General features: G+C 46.8%; 1 protein-coding gene across 2 annotated transcripts in view; it reads right to left on the reverse strand.

The window, feature by feature from the left end:
• Positions 1 to 16,421, reverse strand: part of ASTN1 (astrotactin 1) — a 636,055-nt gene that overhangs the window by 127,878 nt on the left and 491,756 nt on the right. For both annotated transcript variants that reach the window (XM_085601605.1, XM_085601604.1), the window contains 2 exons: positions 15,628 to 15,794; positions 4,384 to 4,578 (listed from right to left, as the gene is read on the reverse strand). In XM_085601605.1, the coding sequence (XP_085457731.1) occupies positions 4,384 to 4,578; positions 15,628 to 15,794 (362 nt within the window). The remainder of the gene's footprint in view (positions 1 to 4,383; positions 4,579 to 15,627; positions 15,795 to 16,421) is intronic.

Raw genomic sequence — 16,421 nt, forward strand, 5'->3', positions numbered from 1 at the left:
CCACTGGATTCAAGCTAGCCTGGCTGATGACGGCTGATTAGCCAGAAACCGGTCCCAGGATGCTTGTTTCCGGTCCAGGGAAGACGTGGCTTGGCAGTTCGGGCTGGACTGTTCCCATGAGGCACAGGGTCAGACTGATTTGCATATGGTCATGTCTGAACTGGGGTGGTGGAGTGAGCTAAAGATTGATGATGGATTAAACCCAGATTAGTTGACTGGGGCTGAGTGTTTGATTTACTTAAACGCTCTGTCCAAAATCCCCTTTGGTATCACTATAAAAAAAATTAAGTCACAATTGTTTAATTTGCAAATAACTTTCTTTAAAAAGATAAATCTATATAGATTTCCTCCAATCAGTACATTATGGTAAAATCACTTAAAAAAGATAAAAACAATGATCATAAAATAAAATAATACATCACAAAGAATAATGTTTCAAAGTCTGATCCTAGGAGCTATTTAAAAGAAGAAACAGTTATAACGGTTTTATAATCAGTTGAGCCCAGCAAGGTCTTATGGATCAATTAACATCAATAGCAAATGGACAGCCAAAATGTGCTACACAAACTTAAAGTGTGAGTGCAAGAAGCTGGTTAAAATGCTCTGTAAAATCAACTACATTAATCAAAGTTGATACGATTCAACCAGGCAGGTTTTAGGCTAAGCTAAAGTGCAGGTGCATAACCATAAATCCATTTTGAAGGGCCTGAACCTTGAGTAAAGTTTTAAGCCCTTTAGTTTCCTGATATGACCGATGGCGAATAGATAACTACTCACGGAAATCATTGTGTAAGGAGTGGTATCGCCCTTCAGTACCCTTAGGGGCAGATTTACATTTCCTGGCCCATCCCTGCAAATCAGCAGGGATGCGCCAGGAAACTTGCGACACGCATCTCAATCCTTGCTCCACCACGGATGCGCCGCATTTACAATGCGGTGCATCATGGCGCAGGGAAATGCAGATGCGTGTCGCATCTGCTGCCGTAAGGTTGGCGCAGTGCTGGATTTGTGTCGCGGGCGCGACGCAACTCCAGCACTGTGCCAACCCTGCCTATGTCTAACATGGTGTGTTAAGCCTTACGCCTGCTTCAAGCAGGCGCAAGGTTTTGACGGCGGGGGGTCGGAAAAGTGACTGAGTAAAATCTTGTAGATTTCACTCAGCCACTTTTCCAAGGCGTTCCTGCACCAGAACACCACCCCCCTGCGCCATAACGCCCACATGAAACCTGACGCAGCTTTCATGTGGCGCAGAGCTTTACAACGTGACTCATCTCCCTAGATGCGCCACATTGTAAATACCCCGCAGCATTGCGCTGGCTTTATGCTACCGCTGCGTCAAAGAAGTGACGCCACGGCGGCGCAAACATGGCGTACGAGGCTTGTAAATCTGCCCTTCCGAGTCTAAAAATGGCGCCTGAAGCCCAAATGAATACATAGGGGTCGAATCCATTTACTTCTAGGCCATGCGTAAGCAGGCCAGAAAAACTACCCATGGGCAACATATTCTTTAACATGCATCTGACACAACGGGCAACACCCTTCATCGTCAACAGCTATACCCTTATTCCATTTTGACGTAAATGACACAATTTCGAGCATGTTATAATGGAAATTCATATTCAAGGTCTTGCCCAGTGGGGGTTGAGAAACATTCAAAAATTCCTCAAAGTGGGGTCTTGTCTTATAGGCCAAGAATTGAGCTGTCGATCTCCCCAGAGTGCTTCTTCGGTGCAAGTTTTCGATAATTCTCTATTAAGTTAAAATGTTAGAAGACCCAATTGAGAGCTTTCATACTGTGCGTTCACTCAGGTCCACTCTGTGCTTAAGTGCTGATTAGATATGGCACCACATGCTTGAGAGAATCACTCTTGAGTCCCCTTAACAGGAGGGGTGTCAAATGGAAGGCAAATAAAGGAGGGAGCATGAAAATTGTGACTCACCTATAGCACCAAAGTATCCTTGTCACAGATATCCATGTCTACTTCTTGTTAAAAAAAGAGTTCATATAACCTTGAGATCTTTTCCAAGGATTGGGCAGGGCCCAATTCCCAATCCTACTATCTTGCATTCGTTTGCAAGATGCCATACTGTGGTGGACCTTCACTATCACTTGTGGAGCCTCAAAATGGCCAATCCTGTGATTCTCTTACTCTAAATCTTGGGCTTAGATTTGACTTTACCGCAGAAGTACAGCTCATTGTTCTAAGAAAGTGCTCCCTCCTTTTGGCTGGACCGCAGTAGTGTTTTTTTACCGCGGTTTTATATAGCACCAATTTGGCCTCAGGTCCAGTAGTGGCTGGTATCTGGGAAAAGTGGCAGGGGCGGAGGTAGTGGGGAACTGGGGACGGACAACATAATAAATAAATTCATAAATAAATAACTCAACTGCATCCACACTCCGATCTGGTTCTGACACTCCGATCTGGCTCCGTGCACTGCAGGCACAAGCTCCCAGAATTCCCGGCTGCCAATCCTGGTGCTGCATGAAAGCAGCGTCAGGATTGGCCTGAGTGCCATGCATTTGTGCTCCCATGTAGACTGGGAGCCTGCGCCTGCTCTCTCCAGCCCCAGCAACGCAGCTGGGGTTGGAGAGAGCTTCAGTACGCATGCCGGTTTGGCCGTTCTGAGACAGACAGCCAAACCGTCATCGCACTGATAACAATGCAAAGCACTCCTTCACCAGCCTGTCATCTCTGGCCCCGCCCCCAAGACTCTGCGCCAAACAGCCAAATTAAAACAATAATAAACAAGCATTTATTATCATATTACTTTTCATTTTTTCGGCGGCTGGCAGGGGGAGAGCGGAGGAGCCACCGCTGCCCAGTTCATTAGAGCACTTTACAAGAGCACCAGAGGATGCTACACACTTTTATAAGCTCAGGAAGATTCATGATTTGCCCAGAAACACGTGATGTTCAGCCAAGGCAGGCATTCAAACCTGGCTCCTCAGTTCCAAAGTTGCAGCAATAGTCAGTGGGCCTGTGTGTTGTTTCTGGAACATAAACATGCTGCATAATCATAGCACTTCCTGGGCGAGACAAAACGGCTTTACTGTCAGAGGACCCCAAGAAGGCTTGATATGTACTCTACGGATCTTGATTCTAATAACGTTCAATCTTTAATTGCAGACAGCTACACTAGAGATGACCAGTCCTTAGAACCCAACTCTTTTCTCAATGGTAGCCAATACAGTGTCACTACAGTGGGTGGTAGCCATCTTGTGGGTTCACTGTAGACTTTATCCACGATTAAGATTATGGGCATAAATTTAAGGTAAGTACACTAACACCAGATTGCTTTCTACTCAGATTTATCAACCATAGTTTGGCGATCTTTCAGAGAGACTGTAAGTTTGTAAGCGTAAATGCTTCTCAAATTAGGGAATGGAAGATGGATGCAGTAATGTATCACCTTTGTGATCACATAACATAAGGCAGCATTTTAGCACTATCATAGCACTTAGCTAGTCAAATATGGCTGCTTTGTTTGCACAACTATATTTTTATCATGATCTCTGTTGAAAGCTAAAAAGATAGCGAGATGGTTAAATCAGCAAAAAATGGGAGGGTTAATGGAAACAACTGACCAAAAGAGGCTTCATCATGAAACATTGACTTTTGGCAAAAATCCTAAATGTTTTACTGACCTTTTGGCACATAAATATTTCATAAAATGCATAGAAATGCAAAGAAATCCTATCGGTGTAAGGGCTACAGGTGACGAGAACTACCTTTGTTGGATTCAGGTAATTTTTCATTGATTCTTTTATAAAGTGTCAGTTCTCAGCTTCCCACCCTCCAATCCATCAATCCGGAAAATATCCAGCTAAGACAAAGAGAAAATTCATCCGTCATAAAAAAACAAACACTTTTGTAACCATGCCCAAAAGTGCCAAGAATATCAAAGAATATTATGTTTGTCAACTCCCTTGGCACTGCTTAGGAACTTAGGGGCATATTATCAAGCCAGGCGATAAAATTATCGCCGCTTTAGCGGCAGAAAACTGCCGCTAAAACGGCGATAATGAGCTTGATAATATGCTCTATGGAATTCCAATTGAAGCCCATGTTAGATGTCCTAATTTTATCGCCTGGCTTGATAATATGCCCCCAACATAGTTAGCTTAGAACGATGTGCCAGCTTGTTTTCTTCATCTAGGCCTGGCTACTAGTTTGTGACAAGTGTAAATTGTGGGAACAGGAAGAGTGACGGAAGCTCGTGACACCTGGGTCTTGTCTTGTCAAGGTGTATGAGCTTATTTTTAATTGCTGAATCTGAGGGCTGAAAAAGGCTTTTCCATAAAAATCACAAAGTATAGGAGAACATTGCATAGCATAACACTATAGTGGGTATGAAAGGCAGGATGATGATAGTGGAACTCACCTGAAGGTGCCTCTCAGCACTTGCCCGCTTGCTATCTCCTTGGTGTGGTTGTTGTACCCAAAAAAGACTTCTCCGAACAGGGTTGTGTTCATCGGCAGATCAGGGCTCAGGCCACAGTCTCCACCAGGAGGGCAGGATTCAGAGACCAGTTGGCAGGAGTGCCCGTCCGGGCCCAATTTATAATCCTCGATACAGCTAGGAAGGTACGAAAAGGGGAAGATGAGCCAAGCTACACATAGACTGAGATACTCACGTGCCACCATTGGTCAAACAGTTACCACAGTCCTATCAATGCTAAAATATGGCAGATCCACTTAAACAAAGTCATATAGAGAAGGTTACAGGAACCCTACTGTGGTTACCTTGATCATGAGTATGATATCAATCAGCCTTATTCAAAATTTGGCTGCATTTTCGTCGGTCCACCAGCGCAGTGGAGGGATGTAGTTCACAGCCCTTGTGAAAGACTAGCTGCCATATTTAGAGATCTCTGCCAGGCACGTACAGACGTATATTACTTCGGCACAGCCTCTGTTGAAGGCACTGAAAGTTTTCTCAGCGGCCATCATGTCTAATGTGGCTGCCAAACAAAGTTCATGTTCTTCAAAAGCAAACTTCTAAAGCAGGCGCTTGCTTTTCAAAAACAAAAAAACAGAAATGTCCCTGACATGTTGTGACATTTCTTCCAGCAGGTAGGGGTCATTTGTTTGCAAGTATGTTGCATTGTCTACCCTAAATTTGGCAGATCGGTGCGGTTCATATGACTTTAGAGCGGGCAGACTGAGAATTTGTTGGACTCTCCACTACATTGGTGCCAGAAGAACCTTTCTGCCATATTTAAAATCTCTCCTCAAAACTGATTTCTTCCACAAAGTTGTTTCTTCCGTGTAACAATGCTTCTATGTTGGTTGGAAAACACAGAATTAAATCTATATCCACAAAGGTAACTTGAACCATGAGCTTTAACGGAAAGAGCCCGATGGTAGAACGAATTCCAAAAATTGAAAACATGTGGAACTCCCAAAGATCTGCCTATAAGAATTCACATTCAAAATCCCGCATTCTTCTTTGTGTAAAATTCCATGCCTACAAGACCCAGCTTACAACTGACTTCAACAGCCCAAACTCTTAAAACAGATTGCACAGGAAATGGTGGCGTCCAGGAACGACTTTTAAAATGCTGTCCTCACTAGACTCACTACTGGCACCCACCTAAGCTGCTTTCACTCAACTAAATGCCTAGTTCCAAAACCAAGGAATCTATATGGATTCTACATGAACTCTACTTTTTTAAAGAAATTGTATTTACTTTTAATAATGAAATCATTATATCCATATCCTTTACAATATATGAATACCTCTTTATCTGTGACCATCCTACCGTCCCCACGACCACCCCACCCCCAAGTGTGATACATTGAATAACATAATTTAAAGGGTGCTAGTGTCCTAGCTAGCATACCTTCAGAAAAAAGGAGACTCCATTCAGTGTATGCCACCCCCCGCAGAGTGGAGAAAAAACACCAGGCTTATTTATGTAACCCTCACCCACCCGGTCGCCCCTTGATGGCATGGTTCATCCCATTCTGCTGCCTAACAGTGCCTGCTATGGCCTTGGAGTTATGGGGTAACACTGCTCTTAGTGATAAGTAGAATAGGAGTAAGATGGGTTTTCTTATAAGTGGTGGAAGGTTAAAAATACGTGGCTGGTAGATGAGCTATGCTTTAATCCGCTCTCCAGATGGTATGGTTAAAAATGGGGCCCTCATTTAAGTCTAAGCTCTCTCTCTCTCTCTCTCTCTCTCTCTCTCTCTGAGAGAGAGAGAGAGAGAGAGAGAGAGAGAGAGAGAGCGAGCGAGAGAGAGAGAGAGAGAGAGAGAGAGAGAGAGAGAGGTTTTGGGGCATGCAAAGTTTGGGGTTTCTTTCTGGAAGTAGTCCATCAGAGGGTTCCATGTATTATTCAACTTCCGGCTTTCTAGTCTCAGCTTCATTGTAATTGTTTCCATTGCCATCAGCAGGCAAAGCCACACGGCCCACTAAATGGAGTTTGGGGGTCTGTTTCTCCCAATTAAAAGTAATTTCCTGTTTTGCCACTAGAAGTATATATGTAATGAGAGACACATCATTCCTCAACATTCCCTTGCAACCTTCTGGTCTCATTCTCAACATTATCACCAGTGGATTGTTCTCTAATTGGAACCCCATAAACACCGTGATAGGACTCAAAAAGTCTTTCAAGAATACATGAAATATTGGACATGACCAGCAAATATGGAGAGGTGATCCCCCAGCAGCAGAGACCATCCTTGTTAGGGAACTGTCGTTTATGCTTTTGTGGGGTCATGTCCCAATTGTACATACGTTTATGCCATGTTTCCAGACCAATGCAAAAACAACAGTTGATGGACAGAATGCAGAACAATGTCATACATTCACCCCAGTACAGAGATCTGGGCCTAAATCCATCGTTTTTTTGCTCACCATGCCATTCCAGTTTGAACCCAGCCATATGCAAATCAGTCTTGGCCCTGTGCCTCATGGGAACAGTCCAGCCCGAACTGCCAAGCCAGGTCCTCCTTGGACTGGAACCAAGCATCCTAGGACCAGTTTCGGGGTTTCACCCCTCTTTAGCCAGGATAGCTTGATTCCAGTGGCATGGAGAGCACGGGACTCATGTCTGAGCATACCCGTCCCACTCAGGGTGACAAATGCAAAAACAACAGTTGATGTTTCCAGACCAGGCACCAAGCGGATCAATCTTGGTATTTTTTCGACAGGTTCTTGCATTCCTCTCTCTCTAGTTCCCTTTCACCATTTCTCTCCAAGTGTTTTCAGAGGGCCATTCTGATATTTGTAATGCCTGACAGATGTTAGTTATCAGGACTTTAGTGGATTCATAGCTGGAGAGAATCTACATATATTTTTAAAACAGTGAGCACTGCCTAACAAAAGTCTCCAAATGAACAACCCTAGTTGTCTGATAGAAAACCTAAAAATCCCTGGGGTTATGCATAATCTGGGACACAGGTGTATTCTACCCACAGAAACACCATCGTTCAGAAAAAGGAGCTCCCTAAAGCACTCTCTCTCGATAACTTCACAGGATATCTTAAGACAACTGTCTCTTCCATAACTCCACGTGGTGCTGGTCTACTTTTTCTTATGTATCTTAAGGAATGCTATATGCATATTGTCTGCCAAATTGTATCAGTGCTCTGTGATGAGTATGAACCCTTGTATATATACATTCTCTATCTTAAATACACTAACTCTGACCTTCGATTATCGGTAGGTTTCAGAATTGCTGTTGTATTAATAAAAAACATTGGGCCATAATATGAAGGAACGGCGATAACATTATCGCCGCTTTAGCGGCAGGAAACTGCCGCTAAAGTGGCGATAATGGGCTTGATAATATGCCCTTGTGAATTCCCATAGAAGCCCAGGTTCTGGTGTGAACCTGGGCTTCTATGGGAATTCACAAGGGCATATTATCAAGCCCATTATCGCTGCTATAGCGGCAGTTTCCTGCCGCTAAGGCGGCGATAATGTTATCGCCGTTCCTTGATAATATGGCCCATTGTTTTACCTGTGTTTCCGAAATATTATGCTCCTACCTTATGTGTATACCTTGTGTCTATCCCATTTTTGTTTCGCTAAGTGATGAGAGAATATCGAAGACAAAAATATTGTGTGTACCGAAGATCGTGTCAGAAATATCCAGGATCAAATATCAAGAAACGAAGTGCAAATAGGTAAGTATAGATTTACTGTTTTTAACTCAACATCTATATACATTGAAGATGTATATATCGTCAAGGTACATATACATGGAGTTAAGTATAGTAAAACTTGGCTTTCCCCACACAATATTTTGGACTCAATATTTTGTCCAATCACGTGTTTACTATTAATACTGTAGGAAAACGACCTCTTGCAATCACTACAGCTTTCAAAAAAGCTTGTGCATGTGGGGCTCACACACCATTCGAGCATGTGTGGCCTTTGCGTCTGGCTTTATTACGCAATTGGTCAAAGGCGTGTGGATGTCCCAGCTTCTTTTAAAAGTTTCCTTCCCAGAGCGTTTTGCTCTCGGGAGCCAGCAGCCGCGCGCAGAGGCAATCTGTTTTTCATCAGCGTGGGCGCGCTTGTTAATTATTGCTTTCCGCCCATCAACTCTTGCACCCTTCTTCTTCTTCACTTTGTCAAAGGGGGGGGTTGCCTACCTTCGTGGCTGGCCTTACAGGCCTGTGGAGTCGGTGATCTTGATGAAAACTGGGCGAGAGAAATAATGCACTGTTTATTTCTTGGTGTAACTTTTCTGGGTCGGCGCGCAGCCTGTTGCTCATTAAAGGCTGTGAGCACCGGGGGACTCGGGACCTACAGCCGGCCCTGCCCGTGCCCCTGCCGGTGCACCGCATTAATGCCCGAGACTAGCTTACAACCCCCCCTCCCCACACACACACCGTGCAACAGGCGTGCAGCTTTCAACGGATCGGTTATATTCTGCTGCACTATTAAGGCTTGGCTTTTGTACCCGCAAGGGCAAGCCTCCTGCCCGTTCCCAATGCTCCCAGTGTTTATCGTTGGGCCTTTTTTAAGCCCCCCCCAATAATAAATGTCTTCTGGTGGTCCCACACACACAGTGCTAAATTGCGGGGTAGTGACGATCCCAGTGGTAATGGCAGGGCTTGTTGTAAATGCACACTGGGGTTACCAACTGCTCCCTAAATACTCCCAGCAGACCCCCTTGCGCCTCCCACACGCGGCTACTGGAACTTTTGTAAAGTCTATGTGACCTTAAAACTGATTCTGGAAACAAGATACACGGCTTGAGAGAGCTTATCAAAGGTGAGTGTTCACCTCTGGCCTGGTGTGTGGGGAGAATCATGCCTCACCACCGACTGAATAGACCAGATACATACACTGCAGTGCCTAGGACACCTCGCGGAGAGTGAGTGCTGTGCGTGATTTTACATCACCGCTGATGGTGTGTGTGAGACAGGCTGCACTGGTGTGTTACCGGCACTTGGGCAGCATTGGTTTATCATAGAACAAGTCGGTGCCCGCATGTTGAGTGCGGGGTGTAGACACGTTGTCCTTTCCTAATTAATGAAAAGAAGCGGTGTGTAGTTTGTGTGTTTGTCTTTGGTGGTTGTGCGTGTGGTGCGCACGCAGTCGACACGTGGGAGAGTAGGAAAAGCGCGAGCCTGGGTGAGCGCGCCATTAAGGCCCGGCCCCCCAGGCCCCAAGCCACACCCCCCCATGTTTCTATGATCCTGGGATTGGCCAGTAGCCCGGTGGGCTGCTGGCCGAGCGAAGTCCTGCCGGGACGTATTTCCGGTCGTAGGCCTGGCCCGGAAGGGGGGGAGTCAGGGTAGGGGCTATTTAGCCCCGGGTCTTACCTGGCTCGCCCTCTCTTCACCTGTAGCCGCCCCCCGGATGAGGACAGTTGCAAGCTGCTGGACTGGGCCGTCTTCGTTTCTTCGTCGCCATCCTCCTCGTGGTCCTCGTGTCATCGTTTGCGGTGGTGGAGCAGTTGGTGTAGGCGTAGACTAGGAATTTGTGCGGCAGTGCGCGGTGCGGTCGGGATCCCGAGGTGAGGTGTCTGGGGCTGGGGAAGCGCGTGGTTGCTGCCGGTGTTTAGTGCGGGGGAAGCGTAGTAATTGTCGTCCTTTCCCCGTGCTGGGTGCCGGTGGTTGCGTTCATTCTCGTGGCGGCTGAGTCGGGCGCCTCCCTCAGGTATCCCGGAAGCGCGTAGGTTTCGGGCTGAGGAGCCTGTAGTGTGCGCCGGGGTATTTATCGCTTCTGTGCGGGAGGGTGGTGAGAGTCACTGCGGCCAAAGGGTTACGGTTTGAGACGCTTGGTTTGAGACGCTGAATCTTAAAGCTGTAGATTCAATTCCCATTGTTTCCGTTCTGGGCTAATTTTTAAACAGGTCGCGGCCAAGGTAGCAAAGCCATCTCTCAGCGGCTCGTGCAGCAAGGCAACCCGGCGCGGTATTCCTTCGTACCCGCAGAGCCCCCCTTCCCTCCCACGTGCAGGGAACGCGCGAGCAACGGTCTTGGCGCACAAGGGGCGGGGACTTTAATTTTCACTGCGTACGGAGGGGTTAAGAGAAGATGAAAGGGACAGCATTACAGTGATTGACAAACAGCGATCGAAGCGAGCGCGATAGTACAAGCGCATGAGGCGAGATATTTGATGCGCTGAGGAGCAGTGAGAGATTGGCATTGTGGGGTATTTAACGTGGCATGGTTGGGGCATTGTTTCAGAAGACATTTATGTTGGGCACTGACCGCTTACAGATAAATTGAAGGCAGCTGTGTCCAGGTGTTGCATTAGCCTCTCAAGAACCATTTACAAAGCGTTATATAATAGGTTTTACAAGGATTGTTAGATTTAAGAATCAATTGTGGTGGGTGAACCTACGGGATAATACTTTCATTGTAGGGCATTGACTGCTTACTAATAAATTTAAGGGAGAGGTGCCCAGTTGTTGTAGTAGCCACTTTAGAACCATGCCTCCTAAACTTAATCCAAAGAGGAAAGGGGGGGGGGAGTCAGAGATTGCGCAACTATTAAAGTTGGTCTTAGAGAAGTTGGGCAGGGACGATGAAGAAAGTGAAGAGGAACAGGGGGGGAGGCCCCAGTGTCTGATAGTGAGGAGGTCACTGAGCCCATAGACAGGGCCCGCCCCAAGAGAACAATAGTCCCGCCCAAGGCAGCATTTCCACCTTTAGTAAAGAAACCTAAAGTGGCCAAGAAAGGAAAAGGGGGTAAGGGATCAGGGGATGCTCCTAACCTTCCGGTAATGCCTCCGCAGGCGGTCCTTCCACTGCCGGTGGGGCTCCCTATGCCAGTTCTTACCCCACCTGAACCGGTGCTCCCTGCGCCGGCGGACCCCCCCCCTGCGCCAAGGCTGACTAGCCCGGTGCTGGCTTCCTCATTACCCGGCTTGCCTTCAGTACCCAGCGTGCCCCCACTGGTTACTCCAGAAATACCGTTACAGACAGGAGGGGGCACACCGTTGGAGGGGCGGGACGATATAGGGGCAGTCTTGGCGGAGATTAGAGGGGCGTTGAAGGCCTTAGTACCCACGCCTACTCCTCCGCCCCTTGCAGCAGTGCCAGAGGTAGCTCCAGTAGTGGCAACAGGCGCTGGGGGAGTTTCCAGTATAGTGCCCCTGGGGGGGCAAACGAACAAGGCAGCCATATTGGTGACGGTGGCGACACTTTTGGCGCAACTGGGTGCACCCCCAGTGGGCAGCCCAAGTAGCGGTAACGCGACGGTAGCACCATGGGCGCCAGCAGTAGGTACACCAGATATTATAGGGGAGTTGAACAAGCAGGTGGCCCTTTTGGGCAAAGCACATGAGAAGGATGCAAACACACCACCTCAGGCGGTGGGTCTAACGGCCCACGCCGTATGCGGGACAACAGGTGTGGCTGCAGGTAAGACAGGGGAGTGTGCAACTAAGGAGGTGGACAGTGCTTCCAAAGCAGTGGGAAGTCATCATGTAGTGTTGTCTATGCGTGGGAAATTGGCATCGCACGTTGCGCAGGACACCAGGGAAAAGATCTGGAAAGGGGATTTTATCGATATATTCTCCTTGATCAAACCCAAGAGGAGGGAGGTTGAACCTAAAGAGAAGGATGGGAAAGACAGTTCCTTTAGGGAGAGGAAACCGAGGGTTGAGGAGTCGATCACAAATTGGTTATTTGGTTTTAATGTGTTTTCCATAGTAATGCTGGAAAAGAAACCAGAGTTGGCTATTCCCCAGATCTGCTATTCCAACAAGATTTTGAAAGCTCAAGCAATGTACGGAGGTATGGCTTGGCTAGACTATGATAGGGACTTTAGATGGGCCAAGGTAGATGACCCGGACATGGGCTGGGATCAAACTGAGGTGAATGTGTGGTTAGAGAGCGTCACTAACAAGGCGCCTATGAAACAGCCCTTTCGGACTTCACAGGGGGGCGCGGGAAGAAGAAAGGAACATGTTGGGCTTTTAATAGAAAAATGTGTACCTGGGCCCCTGGGACATGTAAGTTCAAACACGCTTGTGCCTACTGTGGTCACCCATCGCACCCAGAGTTTAAATGCATCAAGAAGTCCAAAGAAAAAGGGAGAGAGCCCAAACCCCCTCAACAGTGAGCTACCCACGCCAGTTGATTTAGGGAAACTGATTTTCTGGCTGAATCAGTACCCGAATAGGAAAGCAGCCAAGATATTGTATGAAGGTTTCTCCATGGGATTCCGCATCCCGGCGCAAGGTGTGCCCCCGGTAGGGTACTGCAATAATCAACTGTCTGCTCGCACTCATCCTGCAGTGGTTACTCAGAAGGTCGATAAGGAAAGGGCGCTGGGGCGGGTGGCTGGCCCTTTTTCTGCTCCTCCTTTGCCTGGATATGTGTGTTCACCGCTGGGCGTGGTACCTAAGAAAGAGCCAGGCCAATTCTGGATGATTCACAACTTGTCAGCACCGAGGGGGGCATCAGTGAACGATGCAATAGACCCGTCCCTTTGCTCAGTGACATATGCTTCTTTTGATGCGGCCCTGCAAAAACTACGTGGCCTAGGCCCCTGCGCCATCATGGCAAAAACAGATATTGAATCTGATTTTCGGTTATTGCCGGTACTCCGCAAGGATTATCACCTGTTGGGTTTCCAGTGGGATCACCAGTTCTATTATGACAAATGTATGCCCATGGGTTGTGCAGTATCATACAAGTACTTTGAAATGTTTAGTTCAATGCTGGAGTGGTTGTTTGTGTTCAGGACAGGGCATAGGGAGGTAGTGCATTACTTAGATGATTTTATGATCATGGGCCCCCCAGCGTCAGGAGAGTGTGGGCAGACCCTGACCAAGCTAGTTGGTGTGATGGCAGAGCTAGGAGTGCCACTGGCTCCTGGGAAAACGGTGGGCCCGGCCACTTGCATGTCCTTTCTGGGCATTGAAATTGATTCAGTATTGGGGGAATGCAGGTTGCCGGCAGACAAGGTACAGGCTTTTTCAGATGCAATAGATTCAGTCTTGGCCGGGCCCAAGGTCGCGCTGCATCAGCTGCAGGTTTTGGTGGGTCAATTAAATTTTGCTCTAAGGATCATCCCGATGGGTCGACCTTTTTCAAGGTCTATTGCACGGGCTATGGTAGGATTAACTCAGCGGCATCACCATGTGCGATAACAGGCAGATGTGAAGGAGGACCTGAGGGTCTGGCGCAGTTTCCTGGTCGATTTCAATGGGAAGGTTATCTGGCCAGAGCCCACGGTATCCAACGTAGAATTGGGGTTGCTCACTGACTCAGCGGGCAGTGTTGGTTTTGGGGCAGTTTTGGGTCCTCACTGGTGCAGGAGCGACTGGCCAGCTTCATGGCACAAGAGTGGGCTGACCAGGAATATAGCCTTCTTGGAGTTATTCCCCATTATTGTGGCAGTGGACATCTGGGCTGGGTTCTTTAGGAACAAATCAGTGATCTTCTGGTCAGATAACATGGCGGTGGTGGAAGCAATCAATAGGCAAGGGGCCACGTGTAAACACGTTTTGAGATTATTGAAACATCTGGTTTTAGCTTGCTTGAAGCTAAACCTACTCTTCAAAGCTGCTCATATACCGGGGGTGGAGAACCAGGTCGCTGATGCTTTGTCTCGCTCTAAGTTGCAGGAGTTCCGGAAATATCACACGCAGGCAGAACAACAAATGACTGGGTTCCTGACATCTCTGTGGAGGATTGGAGCCCCGCCCTAGCAGGGCTGGTAGGAGCCTCGTTAAGTGAACATACTAGTGGGCCCCGGAAAGGACGGATAAGGATTGCAAAGTGCGCATGATGGTTTGGCAGGCCCAAGAGAGTGCCCACCACTCCTCCCCCCCCTGTGTGGGCAGCCCCACCCCACCCGCACCTTTACAGAGCCAATAGTGAAAAACAATATGATAATAACATTGTAATTATCATTTTATAACATTGTTATCATTTTATTTTTCCCGTGGGGCAATGCTCCTCCGCCTTAGCGGAGGAGCCGCCACTGCCTTACCACCTTTCAATTTTGAGGCCTACTATGTCTCCTCACCCTCCAAACCAACACTCTACTCCCCTCTAACTGTCACTGATTGACCTCAGCCTAAAAGCCCCCCTCAGTATTGTTCCGAAAAACCACATCCCTTTGCTTAGCAAGATTACCTTCTTCACCCTTACCCCTTCTCACCCATGGAAGTTCAACCATCAACACTTACCGCCATTTCAATTTCCACCATATCACTTCTATAAACCTCACAGGCACAAATACTGCGCTCAATCCATCTACAATCCTTTGATTTTCAGACTCTTCTTTCCCAAAATGGACCACGTTCCAAATCCCACCACCATCCTATGCTATTTCAATTTTTATACCGAGAGCGGATGGGAATGTGCAGTTCTGCACCCACAGGATTTTGGGAAGCATTTTACATGTATTGCCTGTGCCACATAATCCATCATCTGCTGTATAATTTGCATGTTTCAGTTTTCACTATAACAGATCAAAAGTTATTTTTAAAAGTAAAATATGCGTTATATGGTGCTGCATAGTGGCAGAACCTTTGTAAAGGTGATTTGGTCACTTTTTAGTTGATAACTGTTGTTTTCAGGTGTACCAGCTACTAATGACTTAAAACTTTTGCCTGTACAATATTAATGTGTGTAAAAATTTCAAAACAGTGAAATTAAACTGCCAGAGAATGTGCTGCATTAAGCGTAATATTGGAATTTCTTGCCGCAATGTTAAGTGAACGTGCCACATAATTGTTCCACTATATCCTTACAATTCCAGTTACCCTGCTAAAAGCCAATTGTTTTTTAAGACCACTAGTTCTAGGACACCCATATTTCAGCAACATCTGAAAAGTTGTACTCCTCTGAGTTGTTTGCTGCATAACATAGGCCTGGCATGGGCTGTAAGGTTACTGTGGAATCTATACAGCATTGTTTACATCTTGCACCACATCACTATGAAGAGAACTCGTACTTGCGCCCACTTTAGTGCAACTAAATGTTTTGATTTTGTTATGGTTCAGTAGACAGTGGAGACAAAAATATTGGTGCAAACATGCCCAATCCTGCTCAGAAGTTCATTCCTGAAAGGGTCATAACATAATTTTTTCCTCTTCTGCCACTATGTGTCAAGACCATTATTGGTTCTTGTGCTTGATCCAGTGTAATGTGCTTTCCAACCTCAGGGGGGGACTCCTGAGCCCACTGAACTCACCCACAGAACATCAGCAGGTTGTAGAGAGTAGGATCCTCCAGGAGGGGCACTGTCTTCTGGAGGCAGAGCTGCTCGCAGCCCCCATTGAATCCATCCGAACAGTCCACGCCAACATGACGGTCATAGCAACCCAGCCCATCCTTCATGGGGCTGAGTCCCAAGGGGCACTGCCAGGGCAAGAAACAAAACAACGATTGGTTAAAATTAGGGCAGATGAGCAGGCCCCTGGCCTACACTTCGGCCAACCTTGCTTAAAGAAATGACTCACATAGAGGCTGCATGCGGAGGACATACAAGAAGGCGGCAAATATGTTGGAAATACAGAAAATTAACACAATGAAGGCTCTAGATAGAGATGTTACCGCCGAACAGAGATGCTTAAAATATATGAAGCATTTGCTCCATTTTGGTTAAACAACTATCTTGGGTGGAGGGTATAGAACGCCAAAATTCATCCCTTAAATTATCTGTAATAAAGGAGGGTTGGCCAACATTAGTCTATCCGGGCAGACTCCATGCCAGGTTTTCAGGATAACCAACGTCTAGGTAAGTGATTCTCATTTTCATCCACAGTATGTTAATGTATCTTATATGGATATCTTGAAAATCCAGCATGGATCTGACCCTCATGAAGCTGCTTTGAATTCCTGATTTACGCAAATCATCCAAAACGATCCACCCCCATATTTACATTGCCATCTCGTCACCCCTTTGAGAATTTAAACACAAAGACCATCATTATTGATTCGTAATTCTTTATTGAAAATTGAAAATGAACATATCCATATAAGAAA

This window comes from Triturus cristatus, chromosome 4_2, assembly GCF_964204655.1.
Source record: "Triturus cristatus chromosome 4_2, aTriCri1.1, whole genome shotgun sequence".
NCBI lineage: Eukaryota > Metazoa > Chordata > Amphibia > Caudata > Salamandridae > Triturus > Triturus cristatus.